Source organism: Prenolepis imparis, unplaced genomic scaffold (genome assembly GCF_030444845.1).
Source record: "Prenolepis imparis isolate NDT839.2.m4 unplaced genomic scaffold, iyPreImpa1.0 SCAF_40, whole genome shotgun sequence".
Taxonomy (NCBI): domain Eukaryota; kingdom Metazoa; phylum Arthropoda; class Insecta; order Hymenoptera; family Formicidae; genus Prenolepis; species Prenolepis imparis.
In genome coordinates, this window is record NW_028141198.1 from 112,016 (window position 1) to 133,652 (window position 21,637).

A 21,637-nucleotide genomic window follows, 5' to 3' on the forward strand; every position below is an offset into this window, starting at 1 on the left:
GAGACTTTCTTGTTCTCGTTTGACTTAATTCTATAATAAAATATTCTCTTTAATTATATCCACTTGGGCCTTATTTATAAGTCTCTTCATTTAATAATTTACTCAATAAATCTTAATAATCTTGGGTTCGTTATCGAAATCATTTAATGACTGAAATAAGGCTTCGTAAATATAATTGCGGATGAAATCTTAAAATATTAAGTGTTTGAACACTTTTAGTAATTCATCGAATGCTTGTCGCAGGCTTGTCGTTACAATGCATCGCAAGATAAGGATTTATGGAACCTTCCTCATAATAATTCTGTCAATGATTAAAATACTTCTAAAACTCATTACTATAAGTCTTAAATCGTTAAGTAAAGTTCGACAAGTTATTATGTTTCTGATTCCATAAATAATATTATTATATTGTTTAATTAATATTGAATATTCATATATAGGTGGGTTAGTCATGATTAAAATATATTCTTATTGCTAAGGGTTAGTTTCATATAATAACAACTGGTTAGTTGAAGTATACGCTCAGGGGTCTCGGATGATGTTTGATTGGTCGGATCGCTAGTTCCTGGTAGCGGCTAGTTAGAACTAGATAACTGGAGACCCTAGATTTGGTATGGTTAGTAATTAATAATATAAATGCTTGATTTTAGTCTAAACAATTATATGTAAAGAGGAAAATCATTAATTATCCTTAAATTTTAAGTATTGGCGCAGGAAAAACAGTAGCGCGCAAAAATATGGTTTCGCGAAAATGACGGGACGTTACACGAGGTACTGTTAGTGGAATAAATGCACTCTCTCTCTGCACCACGATACACTTCCGTCAGTTTCTTGAATCGGCGTAATAAAACAGCGTAGTCTGCGTATCCTAGTAATATTTTACGCCGAAGTGTAAAATTACTAGAATATGCAGGTTACGCTTACGCAAGTTACGCTGCATGTGCCGGCACCCTGAGAGAAAATAAATATACACAAATTTACTGAAGCCTTCCAGCCAAAAAGAAGAAGAAGAAGAAGAAATAAATATACACAAGTAACACAAGCTGATAAGTCCAAATAATTAAAGAAGGAAGAAGAATAAATAATTAAAATAATGAAAAAGAAAACAATTGTCTAATTAAGATGTATTTGACTTGTGAATTTGTTCATAAATTACATACATGCTTTATTCGATTTCACTGATGATAATCGCAATCCACTAAACGTAATTTATGGAAAATTGTACGGTGGAAAGCATCAATAATGATTTCCTTTCGCAATCTTATTCACAAAGCATCGAAAGGTGAGTTAATACATTTTTGATACATGTATTTCATATATATATATATGAAATACATGTATGATTATAATTATTTTTAATAAACATTTATTGATTCATGTGTAGAATTGCAGGAATCAGAGATCACATCTTTAGTTTTCAAATACCAAAAAAACTTCTGGAAGTCAGAAAAAAGGCTTGGGTTAATTTATTTGACAAATATTCTGCTGTATGTATCTCTTTTTGTATGTCTTTATTAAAGTATTTTTGACAACACATTAATAATAATTAAAACCAAATACATATTTTGTTTTCAGATGTCTGATGATATAGAACTAAATGTTGATACTTTAGAGCCTGATGAAGAAGAAAAAGAAGATAGTGAGGAAGAAAGTTTAGCTTCCCTTAATATAAATCCAGTAGTTCTTTTGGAGCGGATCACACCTTTTAAACGACATGAATCCAAATCTGCCGCGAATATACAGAATCACATCACGCGAGAAAATAGTGTACATAATTACAAATATTTAAACAAATTTAATAAGTTGAACACTTGCGAAATCGAAAATGTAGAATTAGAAACGATAGAGAGTGACGCAAGTACTATTCTTATTTATCAATGTAAAACGAATTCGCAGTGCTGTGCTTCAAAAGAGAGTAATTGCTCTGTTAATTTAAGACTAAGTATTGAAGACGACTTTCCCATTTCAAGTACAGAAGAGAAAAATAGTGAGCTATCAAGTTTGAAGAATACTGATATCAGTCAGAACAAAAAACCATATACTACACTAGAAGAATTACCACCACAATTATCAGTAAACATGGATTGCACAAATATGAGGTTTTTAAAAGAAGTTAAGGTTACATTGGAACGATTACCATCAGCAATGGAATCACAAATCTTGAAAAAAGATGACACTATTAGCCAAAATAATGTATTAAATAAATCTAAAACACTCTCTTCTAATTCATATGGAGCAAACAAGATAGATAACGTGAAATTCCGAGAAATCAAAGTTTCATTGGAACGATTACCAGCATTGATAAACAAGAATTATACAAATACAATGGAATCAGAAATCTTGAATAACTATGATACTCAGCAAAAAGAGATATTGAACAACTTTAAAACACATTCTTCTAATCTATATGGAAAAAATCGGACGGATAATGCAAAACTTCAAGAAGTTAAAATTGCAATTGAACGATTACCTCCAAATGTATGTTTTAATTATAAAAATATAATTTCGGAAAATACAAACCTGCGTAATAATAAACGAGGACATCGAATTGAAAAAATATCTAAAATTCCGATATGTGAAAACGTAGAAGCGTCTATTCAAACAGTTAATAAAGTTGATACTAAATCTAAGAAATATAATAATCCAAGAATAAGTGATACATCGGATAATGTTGCAGAAGATCAAATTTTCGATAAGACGAAATCCGATTCTCAATTTCAATATAAAAATGATAGTAAAGTAAACCAATGTAATGATAATAAGTATTCAATTTTAAGTTTAACGTCATCAGATGAAGATGATTTTGTTCGATTGATACAACGTCCCAAGAAAAGAGTAAAATTGTCCAAAAATGACGAGCTATTAAATGAAACAAACATCGTTGGAAAGAATTTGTGTAATGAGACTAATCTTGCTACTAATAAAGACAAATGTTACAGCAGAAACTTAAGAACAGTAACATTTTCCTCAAAAGAGGCTAAAACAAAAGAATCTGTTGAATCAAGCAAAGGAAGAAAAGAATCAAATAGAATAGAAAAATCTTTCGATAACACAACTGCTTCCTTAGAGATGCGTAAAAATGGAAAATTTTTGATCTCAAATGAGAGTGACAGTGATAGTGTCATTAAGAATTTAAATAAACGAAAGAAAAGAACTGCTCTTAACTACAACAAAAGCAATAGAAGAATAGTAAATAATAATAACCAAAGATGTTCAAATGACCCCCTTATGAAGAAGGATAGGATAAATTATAAAAATGACACTGGTGTCGTATTCTTCCAAACAAAAATGTTTAATACAAATTCTTCAGATTCTGAAGAAAATAATAGTTACACTGCACCTATTCGTAAGACGACCAAAAATTCTTTCATGCATCATAAATTGCAATATCATAATCATGCCAATTTTGAAGAACTCGTTAATGATTCTGCAAAGATATACAGTAGAAAACATTCAAGCTCATTAAATTCTTCATTTGAGAATCATAATGTCGCCAATCGAATACACGATATAAAAAATGGATTAAGATCAACCAGTAAAAAAGCTAAAATAAACAAACAATTGGCCAATAAAGAATTTAATGATAATTTTAAAAGAAAGGAAGTAAACAATCTCTTTCGAGATTAAACATATAAAGATTTAAGAAAATAATAAGTTGTTAAGTATAGAATATAATAAAAAAATTAAAATTACAGATATAGTGATAATAATAATTAATAAATGGCAATGGCGAAGAGAGAGGGAAAGAATGAGAGTGTTACATTCAAAGAGAATGCGATTATTTTTAATAATATAGAATTTTATATCGGCTTATTAAATTTTTGTCTGCATAGATTTAATTAATGTGAGTCTTACTTTTCTACCTATATTACAGTTATTTTCTATATCTATAAATTTCGATATTTAATTAAAGATGAACAAATCTAGGATTAAATTCTTCATTGTTTAAGCGATATACGCAAATCCTTGTGGCGTGAATAATTTTTTTTTTAAACGAAATTTCTTTAGGTTTCGTATTAATAAAAATATTCGTATTATTAATAATAATATAATATATAATAATACTTCCATTTTGCATTACACACACAAAAGGAATAATGTTTTTCTATAGCCGAATTAAAATTAATTTGGTACACCACAAACTCAATAATATTCGGCAATTGTTCACATTCAATTTCGGTTTATAAGTTTTTAAAGTTTAATATCTTTCTCATCTTTATTTTTCTATTTTTTTTGCGCATCTTTATTTTTTATATGCGCATCTTTATTTTAATATCTTTATATATTTATTACACAGAGCTTTGTAGAATGCAATAACAAATTCGCACGTTAAAGTAAGCGGCCATTAATTCGAACCGTTTTTACTCGTCTATAAACTCCATATTTTCCCTGGTAATAAATTTCTCGAGGGTTGTGAAGGAAAGGAGCGTTATTTAAGCGCGCATCGTACAAGGGGTGGTTCCATACGTTTCGGCAATTTAAATCATATGGATCTGATATATTTAAAACATTTTTATAAATAAAATATATGGTTACGATTATAGTTGTTTCTTGCAATACGGATTGTCTCGATTATAGTTGTTTCTTGCAATACGGATTGTCTCGATACAATAATGAATCGATAATCAACATAATCTTTGATCATTAATTTATTCAAATTTAATTTAATCATTATTTGTTTACTTTCTCTCTTGTTTTCTCTCTTATATTTTAGCAATTTTACTTTATCATTTATTAGAATTAAAAAGTTTATTACTATTAAAAGCGATTACTCCAATTCATTTTTTATTCCTTTTCATTCTCGCATTTTTTCGCGCGATAAGACTAGAAATTATTTTTGTTCCGGATTGCTCTAGTAATAGAGAGATACAAATAAACTTTAAAAACTCGTCCAGAACGAGTCGTATATCAATACGATCGATGTGGCCCATGGGAGCAATTGAAAAATTGATGTTATTTATACCAGATTTTGGGTTAGATTTTGAATTTTTACGGTGGTATAGATGAATTCTTTCGATGAATTGATGGATACTGAAGACTTAAAGACTCTTGCAATTTTATGCACGTAGCATGTCTCGCGTGTCAAAGGACTGTCAATACATCACTTTCGATCACTGTCCATCTCCTGCCAATTCTTTAACCTTATTGTGCTATTTTCACGAAACGACTCCATAACAATAGCGAACTACAAACTGCACGGGGTTCAGTAAATTGTATTCAGTAAACTTATAACTGAACTCTTGGCTTATAAATGTCGATTCTTAAAGTATGTACGTAACTGATTATGAGAGCTGTAACAAATCCTAAGAAAAGTTGAGTGGACGATTCTGGCGCTTAATTAATTCTTTTGAAATTTCGCGTGTAAAATCCGAAAAAATTGAAACGTCACATTATGCGTGTATTTGTTAGTACATATTTGTAATAAGATATTGTAATATTATCTATTATCATTATCTATAACGATGAATTGAAAAGAAATTTTAATTTAATTAGCATTGAGAATCAGTCTATGAAAAGCACCATACAAATGGATTTCAATACATTTTTTATTTAATCATTATTCCACCATAATTAATTTTGTCATGATATTTCTCTTCTGAGCATCTCTCATTAAATTTTATGCGCGATATATAATTATCGAGAATAATAAAACGAATATAAAAAAAAATATGAAAAAGAATAGGAAAAATGCGTTAGACAAAAAATTTCGTGCCTGCTTTATATATGTGAGAATTATTGTCTTCTGATTATTAATATTTTGAAATAGATAATTGAGATAATATTATTCTTATATATAACAATATTATTCGTGACTTTTAAAATATAATATATTTTCCTGTAATAAGAAGTTTAATTTTAGTCACATTAGAAGAATTTCGACAAAAAAATTGCAAGTATCACATCTTTTCTATAGATGTATAAATATGAAGAAATTCCCGTATCTTTTTTTTTTTTATAAATAAAAATAGATATAAAAGCTTTCACATAATTTTTTTGTAAGGCGCGCTTTAATAAATAATCGTCGCCGCGATATTCTTATTTTTATCGCCGGAATTAATCTTTCGCGCGATTTAAATCGCTAATTGTAGTGATCATAATCAATCATTGCGTTTAGCATCTCCTGATATTTTTCGCAATCACATATTAGATATATTTTTAACGCAGAGGTTAAAGATTATTTATATGTATTGTGCGCGTGTGTATTTTGGAAGGTAGCGCTGAAATAAAATCTGTCTCTCTCTCTAGTGTATTCTACTTATCTTTCCGTCTAACAATAAGAGGATTATATCAATCGTTTATAAACGAAGATCCAGACGATGTCGGAGTCATCCATCACCACGATATTGTTCTATATGACAGTGGTCTGAATGTTGTTTTGGCATCAACCAATTGTAGGCAGATTCCGGAAGTAAATGGACACCCACAAGTCAAAGGCATAACTGGTTTTATCTTGAAGCAATATCCCATAGGTCTACTATTATTCTAGTAGTAGTGGATATATCTAAACAACCAGTGCATATTTCTTTGTTTGCCGCGTGAAGGAATTTTCTGATTGATGGATTAGCGATCACGGTTCTTCTTTCCTCTTTTCTCTTTCTCGAGTGATGCTGAGCACGTTGAAATATGCTTGAGAGTAGAGCGTAGATTTTTTCCGAGATAAAAGCACACACAACACTCCGTCTTTCAATTTTTTTTTGGAGTTAGCCCTAAACTTTTTTCGCGAGACACCCATTTTCAAATACGATAAAAATGCTAATAGGAAATAGAATACAAAATAGGATAGTTAAATATTTTCTATTTTTTATTATGTAATATCTTTGTAATCATAAAATAAATTAAACTTTTATTAGAATAAAATTTAAAATATTATAAAGGATAAAATTTTGTCATCTATTTACATTATTAATATTTATAATGCATATTGCTCTATATTATGCTCTATGCTATATTATATTTAACTTTTATAACTATACCTATAAAAATATTGTAGTATCTTTACATGAGAATATGAGTTTCAAATTATAAAGAATTTGTCATCTTTTTTCTTTCTTCTTTAAATAAAATCTGGTAAAAATATGTAGATACATTTCACAGAACGTTAATTGTATGCTACAAATTTGAAACATCCTCGATTACAATCTTTCGAGAGAGTATGAAGAAACACACAAAATAAAAAACCATAAAATAAGATTGATTGATATACATATCAGGTATGCCTGGTATTTAATTTTTGTTGGCAACAGAAACCAAAATCTTCTCATCTCTTCGCTCTTTTCTTTTTCTCTCTTTGCTCCTTCATTGTGACGGAGATGACGTATTATGTACTCGTGTTTGTGAATAAAAGTAACCGGGCATGAGATCGACTCGGTCGACTGTGGCAGTGAAAGAAAAGAGAAAAGAAATAAAAAAAAAGAAAAAGGAGAGTGACCATGAATTCTGAGAGGCTGACTCACTCTATGATTAAGTTATAGTTAGAGGTAGTATAGCAGGTATCTCATCTCGGACTTTAGACAGGTGGATTGTGTCGGCACGTTGCACAATGATCGGCGCCTTTACAAATCAAAACAATTACTGTCTTCGGTAGTCTCTGGGCACGATGTGATGATAGTTCGTGATGATGAGTTTCGCTTATTAATTATCCATCGAAGCGCGATAAAATTTCCTTACAATGCGGGTTACGCTTCTGACTAACTGTTTCAGAAGCCGTGATGTCTTCAATCGGCCATTGTGACGTAGCATTCAACGACGCATCTTTTTACTTGCGTGCACACACACACTCTTAGGAATATATTTATATTTATCAATTTATTCGTGTGGCTGGAAATATACATATAAAAAATTAACAATTATTTAATAAAATATTTATTATAAAAAAGGATTAATTTTTTTCAAGTTTATAAAAGGATTAATATTTACTCCGTTAGATTGCTTAATATTTCTTCGCACAGAATATAATTTTTATGTTAAAATAAGATATTCAGTCACTGAAATTCAACACAATTTAACTCGGGTTGCCTGCATAATTTCATTTATACGTATCTAATTTAAGGACATGTAAAGTTAGCCAGTATATATGTATTCCTCCATATAATTATTTAAAAACATAAACATATATATCGGGATTACGATAAGCACAAAACAAATAAAGTGTTACAAAATAAAACTAATAAATACGACAATAGATACTCGATCGAGAATGGAAACTCGAATTGAGCCATAGTTCTTCACGTTATCGCGTTCTACTCGTGAAAAAATTTGTTTTGTTTCTCTCATATACAGTTTTATAAACTCCGTGAAATATGAAGACCTTTGATCGGGCTCCTAAATAGGTGCTCGCAATAAATAGCCAGTGTCTTACGCCAGTCGGCGCAAAGATAGAGAAACTTAAAAAAGAACGAGAGGAACATGAAGAACTAAGCGGCGGAAGATGATTGCGGTAAACGCGATAATCGATTGTCATTAGCACAGTAGGAATACTATGCCGGTTCTAACTCAGGTCCTCTGAGGGGGGTGCGGGGCGCGGGGGGTTCTCCATGGCGAGGGGTATGACGTCACGCGGGGCGGGGGTATCTCGTAGGCGCGGGGGCTGACGTCACGCGGGTGGAGGGGGATGTTTCGACAAAGGAGGGGGAGTTTTCTGAGTGCAATATTTGTAGATGGTATCTTTACGACTTTTTTTTATGAGGGGTCTTAGACATTTTCCCCAAAAAGGTATAGAACAAGCGCCGATGATTGACAATTTTGTACCCTCGTTAATATAATTTTATTATGGAAGCGCCGATGTCCGGCTGCTCGTCAACGGAGCGTTCTAGAATCCATTAAAACTATGTTTTTTTTCATTTTATGGACATTTTATCATTACGAAAGGAATGAAGATTTTAGGGCCGACGCTGCGACGAACATGTCTAAACGTGATTTAATAGGCCTCTACCTATTTGCGTTGACGTTCGGCAGCTTTGTATCCTCGCGGAAAATCTCCCATAAAACGAGAGCGAAACATTTTTCTTAATATTTTTTAAGGAAGAATGCAACGTATCGGCGCCAACGTTCGGCAGCTTGTGTCCTTACTCCTCTATCCATAAAACCGATATCTCGGGAAACTATCTTTTGAGATACGCCAAATGTTAGAAAAGAAGATAGAATTAGGTGAAATATATATAAGGAGGATGAGAGCGCGTCAAACCATAGTACGATTTGAAAGCGCATAGATGCAGCGGTGAAAAAAGTTTAGTGGTTACTTTCTGTATTCTTGTATTAGAAGTGTTAGTGGTATAATAGTGAATAAAAGGAATAATGGAAAACATCGAGCAGAACGAACGCGACCTGTTGGAGCGGTCCCGCCAAGTCAACACCTTGGGTGAATATTTTGAATGGGCGCTGCGCTGCGAGGACTTTATCAAACTGCTCGAAGAACGCAGTCGTGTCAAGCGTCCGCGACTCTCCATTGGATATAGACAATCTTTGGTTGCTAGAATCGCGCGACTCGAGGGTGCAAAGACTCGATTGCAGAGACAGTTTATACCCAGTGGTGGTAATTACAGTGGCGGTAATTACAGTGGCGATAATAACACGGGAAGACTCGTTTGGCGAGAGATCGATACCGCGTTCGAAAATCGGATACTGACAGGTGCGGTGATTAACGCAGACTATATCGAACCGCGACAATTTTTGGAAGACGCTAGTAGTGTAGTTCTCGAGCAAGTGCAAGATGTTATAAAAATACACAACTGTGCAAAAGTAAATACCGTGTTCAACGGTGAGTTTGTGACAGGTGATATGCGCTCCAACAAAAGCATTAACACGCGAAATTATGAACTCTTTCGCACGTCCGATTTACACGAGTGGTATGAGCGGCATGTCATCGAATCCACATTGGCGTCTCTCGAAGAGTTTCAGGAACGTGATAGCGGATGGGCATTGTCACGAATCCTTGATCTTACGGTCAACGTCAACAAGTGCAATCCTATGCGCGCGGGGTGTTATCTAAACTTACCGCGAGAAATTATGACGAAGAGAGCAGTGGTGAACGTGCAGTCTAAAGACAATGCATGTTTCGCGTGGTCAGTGGTGGCCGCTCTGTACCCCGCCGAAAGAAATGTGACACGGGAATTTTCATATCCTCATTACACGACAGTGTTAAATCTACAAAACATTGAGTTTCCGATGACGTTAAACCAAATTAAAAAGTTTGAACTGGCAAATAACATCTCAATCAACGTCTACGGCATCGAGAGGAAGAAGGAATTATCTATTCTTCCGATACAGCTCACCGATCGGACGAGAGAAAAACATGTAAATATGCTGTATGTGGAGGAGGACGACAGCGTTGGGCATTTCGCGTATATAAAAAATCTATCCCGGCTTGTCAGCACGCAACTGAGCAAACATGACCACAAGAAATATATCTGCGATCGGTATGTATATTTATTGCAAATTATATAATAATTGTAAATAAAATTGTAAATAAAATTATAATTTTTTTTTTCTTTCACAGATGCTTGCACTTCTTTAATTTGAGCGAAAAATTGGAGGCTCACATTGCGGACTGTCGAAAAATGAACGACTGCGCTATCCGATTACCAAGCGATAAAGACAAGTGGCTCGACTTCGACAACTACAACAGAAAGGAGCGATTTCCCTTCGTGGTGTACGCCGACTTGGAGTGTGTGCTGAAGAAGACGCCGGAACATGCGTCATACTCCCAACATCACGAGGTATTTAGCGTTGGGTATTACGTGCAATGTTCGTACGACAACTCGTTATCCGCGTATAATTCTCGCCGTAGTATCGATTGCGTTTCATGGTTCGCCGAAGAACTTAAAAATTTAGCGCATCGCGTAAAGGGTATTTTGTCTGATAATGTCCACATGACAAAATTAACGCAAGATGAATGGGAAAAATTTCATAGCGTCACGCAATGTCACATTTGCGAAAAACCGTTTGCGCCGGATGATACACGCGTACGCGATCATTGTCATCTGACCGGGCGATACAGGGGTCCCGCGCACTCAAACTGTAATCTAAACTACAAAGACTCTTATGTCATTCCTGTAGTTTTCCATAATCTATCCGGCTATGACGCACATTTTATCATAAAAGAAATAGCTACCGCGTATGAAGGACGCGTAGATGTGCTTCCAATAACAAAAGAAAAATACATTTCATTTACGAAGACTGTCAATAGTACCGACGACGATAAAGATCGGAAAGCTTGCATGAAATTACGATTCATCGATTCATACAAATTTCTCAATGCTAGTCTTGACAAATTGGCATCTTTTTTGAATAAGGATAAGTTAAAAATTTTGCGTTCCAATTTTTCCGCATTATCCGCTAACAATTTTGAATTATTAACGCGAAAAGGTGTCTTTCCGTACGAGTACATTGACTGCGTGGACAGGCTGCAGGACACGCGTTTACCACCACGCGAATCGTTTTACAGTTCTTTAACCAGTGACATTGTATCCGAGAGCGGCTACGCACACGCCGTCAACGTGTGGCAGCAGTTCTCCATTCAAACCTTGGGTGAATACAGCGATCTGTACTTAAAAACTGATGTCTTGTTGTTGGCAGATATATTTGAAAACTTTCGCGACACTTGCATCGCGAGTTACGGACTCGACCCTACGTATTATTATACTCTTCCTGGGTATACATGGGACGCCATGTTAAAACATACACGCGTAAATTTCGAACTGCTTACCGATATCGATATGGTTATGTTTATTGAACGGGATATACGCGGCGGTCTAAGTCAATGTTCAGGAAGATACGCGCATGCTAATAACAAGTACATGCAGTCGTATGATCCATCGAAACCATCATCATATTTAATGTATTTAGATGTAAATAATTTGTATGGATGGGCAATGTGTCAACCACTGCCTTATGCCGATTTTCGATGGGTCGACGATGTATCTAACTTTGACATCTCGTCAATAGCGCTCGATTCACCTACAGGCTATATCCTCGAAGTAGATTTAGAGTATCCACAACATCTTCACGACACGCACACTGACCTACCGTTTTGCCCGACACGTGACAAACCGCCCGGCAAGCGGGAAGATAAGCTTCTCGCAACGCTATATGATAAGAAGCGTTACGTCATACACTACCGCAACCTGCAGCAGTGCACACGTCACGGCCTTCGCGTTACAAAAATACATCGCGTATTACAATTCGCTCAATCCGCATGGCTCCGCGATTACATTGAACTAAATACAAAATTTAGAACACAAGCGAAAAATGATTTTGAGAAAAATTTGTACAAATTGATGAACAACGCGGTATTTGGCAAAACGATGGAAAATGTGCGTAATCATGTAGATGTAAAATTATTGACAAAGTGGGACGGACGATACGGAGCAGAGGCGATGATAGCGAAACCAAATTTCCATAGCAGGAGCGTCTTTTCAGAAAATTTAATTGCCGTAGAATTACGTAAACTAGAAGTAAAATTTAACAAACCAATCTATGTTGGTATGTGTATACTCGACATATCGAAAGTGTGTCTGTACGAATTTCATCACGAGTACATGTCACCGCTCTATCGTGACAGATGTCGGGTAATGTACACCGATACAGATAGTTTAATATATCATATTAAATGCGAAGACGTGTATGAAAATATGAAACGCGATATCGCTAGATTCGATACGAGCGATTATCCAATTGACAACGCGTACAGTATACCGCTTGTGAATAAAAAGGTGCCAGGTCTAATGAAGGATGAAAATAATGGCGCGATAATGACTGAATTTGTAGGACTTAGAGCAAAAATGTACGCTTTGCGAGTAGATGGTAAGAAAGATACAAAAAAGGTTAAAGGTGTCAAAAGTAACGTTGTCGCGAGAACGATAACATTCGACGATTATACGCGGTGCCTGAACGACGAGATTGAAATGACACGTAGTCAGTCATGTATTAGGTCGAAATTGCATGAAGTATACACCATCTGCGAGACAAAAATTGCTCTAAGTCCGTACGACGATAAGCGGTATATCATACCTGATTCGACCGACACATTACCATGGGGACATTATCAGATACTTATAAAATATAATGTATGTGCGATATGTTATGTAACATATGTGTATGTATTTCATATATTGGAACGGGAAGGATGTATTAATAAAGATTTTGTATTTCACATATTTCATGTATATTGTAATATTTCAAATACTTTTATTTGTTGTACACATTATATATTTTTTAATTTTTGAGTAATTAATAAATACAATTTGTATGAATTAAATTGCATTGTCCTTATGTATCCAAGAGTTGTGCGAATTGTCAAATCCCAGCCATTTTACGTAAACCTCGTCACCCCTCCTGCGCAGTACTTTCTCTACGAGATATACGTCCGGATAATTCGCGCTATGCAACTCGTGCTCGTAAAACGCTCCAGCGACAGATGTTTTGCGATAGTCCTCGAGTAGATAGGTTACGGGATTAGTACGCTGCACTTTAACAATTTTAAACACTTCGGTTGTCCAATTTGGTGTGTAACCCTTCTCAAAAAGTTTCTTGTACTTGCTAACGCGTACCGGGTCACCTACTTTGAACTTTGCCGGAGCGGCAATCTTTATGTTACTATATACCGTTTTTAAAAGTTTATCAGCGATCGCGGGGGTGACGTCGACGGGTCGCATGCCGATCGTTCGATGCTTGCGCGCGTTGTAATCCGATACGAGTTCCGCCAACGCGTCGATCCACTTGTAAGTTCCGTTCAGCGTAAACATCTTCCACATGTCGTTCTTCAGCGTGCGATTGAATCGCTCCACAACCGATGCCTTCAATACCGAATATGTAGAATAGTGATTGATGTTATGTTTCCGTATAAGCCGTTGCACGTCGGCGTTATAAAATTCTTTCCCCATGTCGGTTTGCATGTTTCTCGGACATCTCTTGCTATCTCGAATTATCTCGGCGATAGCGTCAGCCGTCTCGCTTCCAGCTTTACTCTTGAGTGGTATGGCCCACGCGTACTTGCTCAACACATCGATGACGGTGAGTATGTAGTGGTAACCTCTGTTGAAACGAGAGTACGGACGCATCTCGACGATGTCAGCTTGCCACAGGTCATCGTATCCCCACACTATGACGTGTCTTCGGGGAAAATTTTTCCTTGCCGGCGCGTGCAGTTCGTTCACCAACTGCCGTTTCTCCAAACTATGTTGTTTCATCGCTTCGTCGGTTTTTCTCGATCGCCGTTTGTCGCTCGTTTTATGATTCATTTTCGTTTGTCGTTCTTCAATAGCCGTTCCTGACCCGTTCGTAGCCGTTCCTGACCCGTTCGTAGCCGTTCCTGACCCGTTCGTAGCCGTTCCTGACCCGTTCCTGACCCGTTCTTGAGCCGTTCCTGACCCGTTCGTAGCCGTTCCTGACCCGTTCTTGAGCCGTTCTTGAGCCGTTCTTGTGTTGTTTACTTCCGTTCTTGACCCATTCGAAAATCGTTCTTGATTCGTTCGCTGCCTTGTTCACAGTCGTTTCTAACCCGTTCGTAGCCGTTCCTGACCCGTTCGCAGCCCTGCTTGAGTTGTTTGTAGCCTTGCATGTAGCCTTTAAAGACTTGTTCGTAGCCTCGTTCGCAGCCCTGCTTGAGTTGTTGGTAGCCTCGTTCGCTGTTGCTAGGCCGTTCATAGCCTCGTTCGCAGCTGTTGCTAGGCCGTTCACTACCACTCATTGTAGTTAGATAGTAGTTCGATAATCCTTCGTAGCTGTTCGATAATTGTTCGTAGCCGTTCGATAACCCTTCGTAGATGTTCGATAACCGTTCGATAGCCGCTCCTAACCCGTTCACTGCTGCTCATTCAGGTTGATAGCCGTTTCTGAGTTAGCGTTAGCCGCGCGTTGAAGTTCGTTTATCACAATCTGTATTGCCCGCACATCCTTCTCGAACGAAGTCAGCTTCTCATCTGATTCTTTCTGTTGATTCATCAATCTTTTAACGCAGGATTCCACATACAGTTTGTTGACGGCATCGGTGTCAGCCTCAGGTTGCGCTACACGACGAATCTTCCTCGACCTTGCGTCATAGTCCTTAACGACGCGACACAGAGCGTTTTCATGCACATAACTTTTCACCAATCTATCCCAAGAACCGCTTGTGCCGGTTGCATCATTTCTTGGTTCGAATAATCCAAATTTGTTGATAGGCATTTTTTTTCCACCGATGAGTGACGCTGATCGACTGATTAGATTTGTCGAGACACCATTCAATTTATAATAATGCCTGCTTCGCGAAGTTCCTCGATGATCGACAGGATCTCATTGTCGTGAGCGTTGTGGCCAGCTCGGCGCGAAGCGTCCAGCAATCGTACCCGATCCACTAGCTCGTTGGGGTCATCCCAGTGTATGTAATCGATCTTATTGTCGGTTAGCGCCATCGCGTGAGGCATGAATACTCCCTTTCCAGATTTTTTCTTTTCAATCGATATCAATGGTGCGATTATATGTTTGTACTTGTATCCCCTGTTGCTTCGTAATTGGCCTTGTGTGTCATAATTGCGTTTATGCGCGTTCGTCACCAATAATATACTCTTGTATTTACGCATATCATCCTCCGTGTAAATGTCATCATCGGGAATTCTCTTGAAGATCAATTCGTATAATCCTGGTGTACCAATGTACCTCACTTCATCTATAATTATAGAGTCATATTTGTCAATGTCGAATCGTTTGTTACCGAGACGCATTTCATCCTTGTCGAAATAGACACCGTACACGTGATCGATTTTCCTTTCTTTGTCGCCACCGAGGAGAGTGCTCATGTACTCTTGTCCCAGTGGTCCCAAGTGCTTTCGCAACATTTCTTGACCTTCCAGCGTTTGTAATGTGTTTCGAACAAACGATGTTTCGAGCGTGCTGCCCGAGGTTTCGAAAACATTTTCGTTTGCGAGTGTTTCGGGTATCATAGGTTGTACGATTCTCGTTGTCGCGAACGGTGTAGAGCTTATCATCGGTTCATCCAATAAAGCATTCGATGTACGCTGTGTCGATGAGCGATTCGGGTTTGACCGTTTCCTCTTTTTCGGTGTCGCATCATCCTTCTCCTCTTCCTCCTCTTCCTCCTCCTCCTCCTCCTTGTACCGCTTGATGGGTAAGATTTTAATCTTTGCGGTACTTTCCGGCTCGTTTTTCACCGCGATCGAGTTGTCGACAATCTTTTGTAACGGCTCAATAATAGGTCTAAAATGGGTCTTGACCGCGATATCGTCATCGATCTTACCGGTCTTCAAAGCGCGATGTTTCTTGCGGATTGCTTCACTCGTTTTCGCAATCTCCTTCGCTATCTTTTCACGTTCGCGAATATTATCGTTCTCAGCCATGTCGGTAGAGTGTCGAACGCTCGTGTTTCACCTCTCTCGACAGAACATCGGCAACGACTAATTGTTTTGCGGTATCGCGAACACGTTAAATCCGTTTCTGTATCGGCCGTTCGTAAGCGAGCTATCCTTATCTATCACTAGAAATCCATACTTTTGCTGCCAACAAGTACGACATAATTCACTGAAATCCTCGTATGACATGTCAGTATTCACGTGATCATTGTACACATGTTTCAAGTTGGTACCGTCCTGTTTAAACAAGATTAGCAGGTTTGCGTTGTCGCGTATAAGATGTTTCGGTATTCTTGCGTATGTCTGACAGAGATAGAAGCAGTCGACGTTCGAGTGGCGTCCCATTGAAAAGTATTCTCTTATCGTATTTTGTTTGTCACACGCCACGTCATCGAAAACGAAAATCGAGTTTGGACATGCTTCGCTCGGTGGAATGACGTCACTGTTATTGGAGAATGTAAAATAGCCGATTTCATCGATCGACGTCAACAAATTCTCCAGATACTGATATTTTGGCTGTTGCAGTGACTTTGAGTACACGTACACGTTTTCAAAGCGGACGCCGTGCGGGCTTTCTATCAAACTAATCAACACGTTAGTTTTACCGCAATTCGAGGGGCCGCAAACGATTGCGCGTATAGTAGTCGGCAGTATCGTACCGTGTCTACGCATCTCCGCGTTGTCCCCCATCGATCGTAATCTGGCGTCGTAATTCGTCACGCGTATCGCGAAAGGTTGTCGCACGAATCTCATTTTCCCACTCCCCGATTGAATCGAACGCTTGCCTATTTATAGCTGCGCGGAACCACGAATCGCTCAGTAACGAAAAAATGTTTGTCTTGCTATCAAGTCCTTACGATATTTGTAATTTGAGCGCCGAACAGCTACAATTTGTGTCGAAAACAGTTTTATTGCGAATGTGTGGCAATTACGTCCACTGCGTGTGGGACAAGCTTCCGGAACATATAAAGGCGGATTTGGAGGTTCAAACTTATCGCCGCTGTTTCGAACATTACAATCGACCGTGGCAGCAGACGCACATCGACGGTCCAGCGCCGATGATAAAGGATTGCAGCGAATGTCAACGAAAATAGGTAGAGGCCTATTAAATCTCGCGATAAACGCACTTCCGATCGAATTCCATATCCCCGGCTATCAGTTTTGCGGTCCGGGCACGCGACTACAAAAGCGATTAGCGTATCGAGGTATCAACCCATTGGACGCAGCGTGCCGTGAACACGATATAGCGTACTCTCGAAGCAACGATCTCATCGAGAGACACGCGGCAGATAGGATACTCGCCAAGGAAGCGCAAACTCGCATCGTTGCGAGAGATTCGACTCTCGGTGAGAGAGCCGCCGCCACAGCTGTCTGGGTAGCGATGAAAGCCAAGACGAAGTTCGGTATGGGCCTGAAGACGACAAAGACGAAGACGAAGAAAAAGATAGCGAAGAAGCGAATACTTCCGGTAGCGAAACGTGGGGGTGTATTGCCGATTCTACCAATGTTGGGCGCGCTCGGATCTCTGGTCGGTGGAGCGGCTGGTGTAGCAAAGATGGTGAACGACGGAAAAGCCGCACAACGTCAGTTGCAAGAGATGCTACGTCACAATCGCACCATGGAAGGTCACGGATTGTATCTCGCTCCATACAAACGCGGACGAGGAGTTTCAACGAGAAAAAAGGGGAAAAAAAAAACGTCAAAGAGACGCTAAAAATGCCACAGGGCGTAACTACCAACATACAATTGCTACAACTGGCAAAACGTATGCACATTCCGTATTTTAGAGGTGTTTTCATGCGTGATTCATTACCGATCGGTGGTATATATCGAAACGAGAGCGGCATCGTAAATTTGGATAACGCTAAAGGATCGGGTACTCATTGGGTAGCGTATGCAAAGAGGGGGAATCGCGCTATATATTTTGACAGTTTCGGCAATCTTCGACCGCCGAATGAATTGGTGCGATATTTAAATGTGACAAAGATACAATACAATTACACACCTGTTCAAACTTACAATCAAAGCATCTGTGGACAATTGTGCTTACAGTTTCTCCGAGCGGTCGATGCATGTGAATTTAAAGACTGACATCGCGCTATTTAACTCAGTATTCGTTAAACAGTTTTGCCGATATGTCTATGACATTCACACTGACCGGGAAGAGTAGTGTTCTCGCGGCAAACTACTTTCCCGCCGTAGATTTGAGCGACGATGAATACGAGCTAGGTCTAGCGGATTTTGAGACTTATCACACGATATCGAACGTGAATTCCTCGAATAATAAATTTTACTTTGGCAAAGATGACGCGGAAATTACGATTCCCGAGGGATCGTACGAGCTGCAAGCGATACATGAGTTTTTGAAACATGCAATTTTACGAAAACGTCCGCGACACGCTGTTCATGACGATGATAAAAAACACGCTGACACCACGCATATTCGGACGAATGACGACGGTGACTTTGAAGATGGAGAATATCCGATAGTGCTCCGCGCTAATTATAATACGATGAGGAGCGAGATCAAATGCGCCTACAGAATGAATTTTAGCAAGCCTAACAACATTGGATCGCTGCTGGGATTCTCGAACCGTATACTGCAGCCGCGAAAATGGTATAAGTCGGACATGCCGATTAATATTATCAACGTGAACATTATCCGCGTAGAATGTAATGTGACCGCGGGCGCGTACAGCAACGGCAAACTCGTTCATACGATACATGAATTTTCACCGAGGGTACCACCAGGATATAAGATATCGGAAACACCGGCGCACATCATTTACTTGCCGATCATCGTGCGGAGCATTACGGATTTAACGTTACGCGTTGTCGACCAGGACAGACGATTGCTCGATTTTCGAGGAGAAGAGATCACCATTAGATTGCACGTACGACGACGACAGCGATAACGTACGTGTGTGGCGTATGAGATGCTCGTGTTGAACGGATCGAAAGATACGAGAGATAACACAATCTTTACGGAGCCAGCGACAACAACAACAACGTCGACATTCACTAATATCCAATCATCCGGTTGCAGTAAGAAAAAGAAACTGAACGCATCAAACGTTGCGTTTTTACAATCTTTGGGATTCGCGGTGCGAAACATCTGAACAATGACCGACATCCTCAACATTGGAGACGAGCCAATCTTCGACGATCGCATCGTCAAGATCGAGACTCACACGTACAACCCGTTCGCTAACACAACATTCGGACACAGTGATGAGATAAGAATACCCATACAACAACAGGATCTGTATACGTTGCCGTATGAAAGTTTCCTATACATCGAGGGAGAACTAAAGATAAATAAACCAGCCGAAGGATCTGCTGTGGGACTGGGAAATAATTGTGTCGCATTCATGTTCGATGAGATTCGATACGAACTCGATGGCGTGGAGATTGATCGCAATAGAAACGTGGGAATAACAAGTTTGCTCAAAAACTATGTAACGATATCATCCGATAGAAGCGTGATTATGAGAAACGCCGGCTGGACTGATCCGACTATTGCGAATGGAAACTTCAATTTTTGCGTACCGCTCTATATGTTATTGGGATTTTGCGAGGATTACAGACGAGTGGTGATGAACGCTCGTCATGAGTTAATCTTAATACGATCGCGCAACGACAACAATTGTCTGATTGGAGATTCGACGCTGGAGCCTGTGGTCAACATATTCAAGATACAATGGCGAATGCCGCATGTGTTGTTGAGCGAGATTAAGAAGCTGTCGATGCTGCGCGCTCTGGAAAGCGGACATTACCTCAGCATGGGTTTTCGCTCGTGGGATCTGTATGAGTATCCGCTATTGCAGCGTACAACCAAGCATTCATGGGCCATTAAGACAGCGACTCAGCTGGAGAAGCCACGATATGTTATCTTCGCTCTGCAGACAGGTCGGAAAAACATCATATCTGAGGATATGAGTCGATTCGACGATTGCAAGATGACCAATGTGAAACTCTATCTGAACTCGGAATGTTATCCGTACGACGATATGAATCTGGATTTCGATAAAAACAGATGGTCGATTCTGTACGATACGTATGCGCGTTTCTGCAAGAACTATTATGGATACGAGTATCTCGAGCCGAGTCTCACCGTCTCAATGTTTCTACGTAACGGTCCGTTCGTGATCATCGATTGTTCTCGACAAAACGAATCGGTCAAGAGCGCAACCGTGGATGTGAGATTGGAATTCGAGTGTAAGGAGAATGTGCCGATGAATACCACTGCGTACTGTCTCATCATACATGATCGCGTGATCCAGTACAACCCGTTGACCAACGTTGTGCGCAAAATCACCTAAACACACCAACAATTTAGAGAGAGGGGGAAGCATAGCAGAATATAAATCAAAGTGTTATGAGATAGTTGCCATTCTTCTTTTTAACTGATACATCGAAGAGAGAGATCTCGTCATGTCCGTACCAACGTTTGTGGATCTACAGGGGTTTATCCTCAATAAACAATTCATTGTAAAGGAAGCGGCAATCCTGAGAAGAGGATTTATTTTGTCACATTATTTTTTCGCATGTCCTGTACCATGGAGTGTACTCATAAAATCGGAGAGACACCAAGCCTCATGGTTGACTCGAAATCATCATGGATTGCAATGGGAAGATGGAAACGTTCCATACAGCATGGCTCAGCGTTTGATTACAACAGCTATCATTGGTGGACCACATGAAGAAGAAGAAGAATCCATTCTCGTATATGTAAAAGGACTTGAGAAGCGAGAATGGTTAGCCGATATATTGGATGATGCGGGAAACGGTTTCATTATTGAGACCTTGGATGCTGATTACGATGATATCGAGTCTCTAAATAATCTAGATGTTAAAAACACTATGCGATGTGGAAAACATGTTAAGAATTGCGCATTACAAAATGTATTCAAAATATTTAACTGGTGGTCGCAACGTCAGAAAGAATTGCAAGATTTGGAAAAATAAAATATTTAAACATTAATGTGTTTTATCTCTTATTCCCCTTCCCCAATCCTTTCCTCACAAATCGTTTCTAAGAATTCTTTTTATCCGAGTGCCGTTTCCCCTTCTCCTAAATTTCATAGCGCCAATAGTATTCTAGAATCTCCCACCACATTTACCCCACTACTTTTAAAAATAAGCGTCACGTATATTCTTAATTTTATACGATCAGTGTAGCGTTAACCGTTCATACTGGTGGTTCACTTTTAAAATCTGGAAATATGTACTACGCTAAAAGAAGCAGTGGCTCCGGCAGACCTGTGAATAATTACGTCCCGAGTCGTGATGAC

The 21,637-nt window shown here is 38.5% G+C and overlaps 1 protein-coding gene across 1 annotated transcript; it reads left to right on the forward strand.

The window, feature by feature from the left end:
- Nucleotides 1–1,141: 1,141 nt before the first annotated feature.
- Nucleotides 1,142–3,627, forward strand: LOC145947064 (uncharacterized). Its single transcript, XM_083056838.1, has 3 exons — nucleotides 1,142–1,282; nucleotides 1,385–1,487; nucleotides 1,576–3,627. Exons 1-3 carry the CDS (start codon nucleotides 1,212–1,214, stop codon nucleotides 3,625–3,627), a joined length of 2,226 nt encoding a protein of 741 aa, XP_082912964.1. The 5' UTR covers nucleotides 1,142–1,211.
- The last annotated feature ends 18,010 nt before the right edge of the window (nucleotides 3,628–21,637 follow it).

What these genes read in the sequence shown, in the direction of transcription:
- LOC145947064 (XM_083056838.1), top strand. Translation starts at nt 1,212, where the DNA reads ATGGAAAATTGTACGGTGGAAAGCATCAATAATGATTTCCTTTCGCAA. An exon ending in TATTCACAAAGCATCGAAAG is followed by an intron (nt 1,283 to 1,384) that starts GTGAGTTAATAC and finishes ATTCATGTGTAG; the next exon opens with AATTGCAGGAATCAGAGATC. An exon ending in TATTTGACAAATATTCTGCT is followed by an intron (nt 1,488 to 1,575) that starts GTATGTATCTCT and finishes TTTTGTTTTCAG; the next exon opens with ATGTCTGATGATATAGAACT.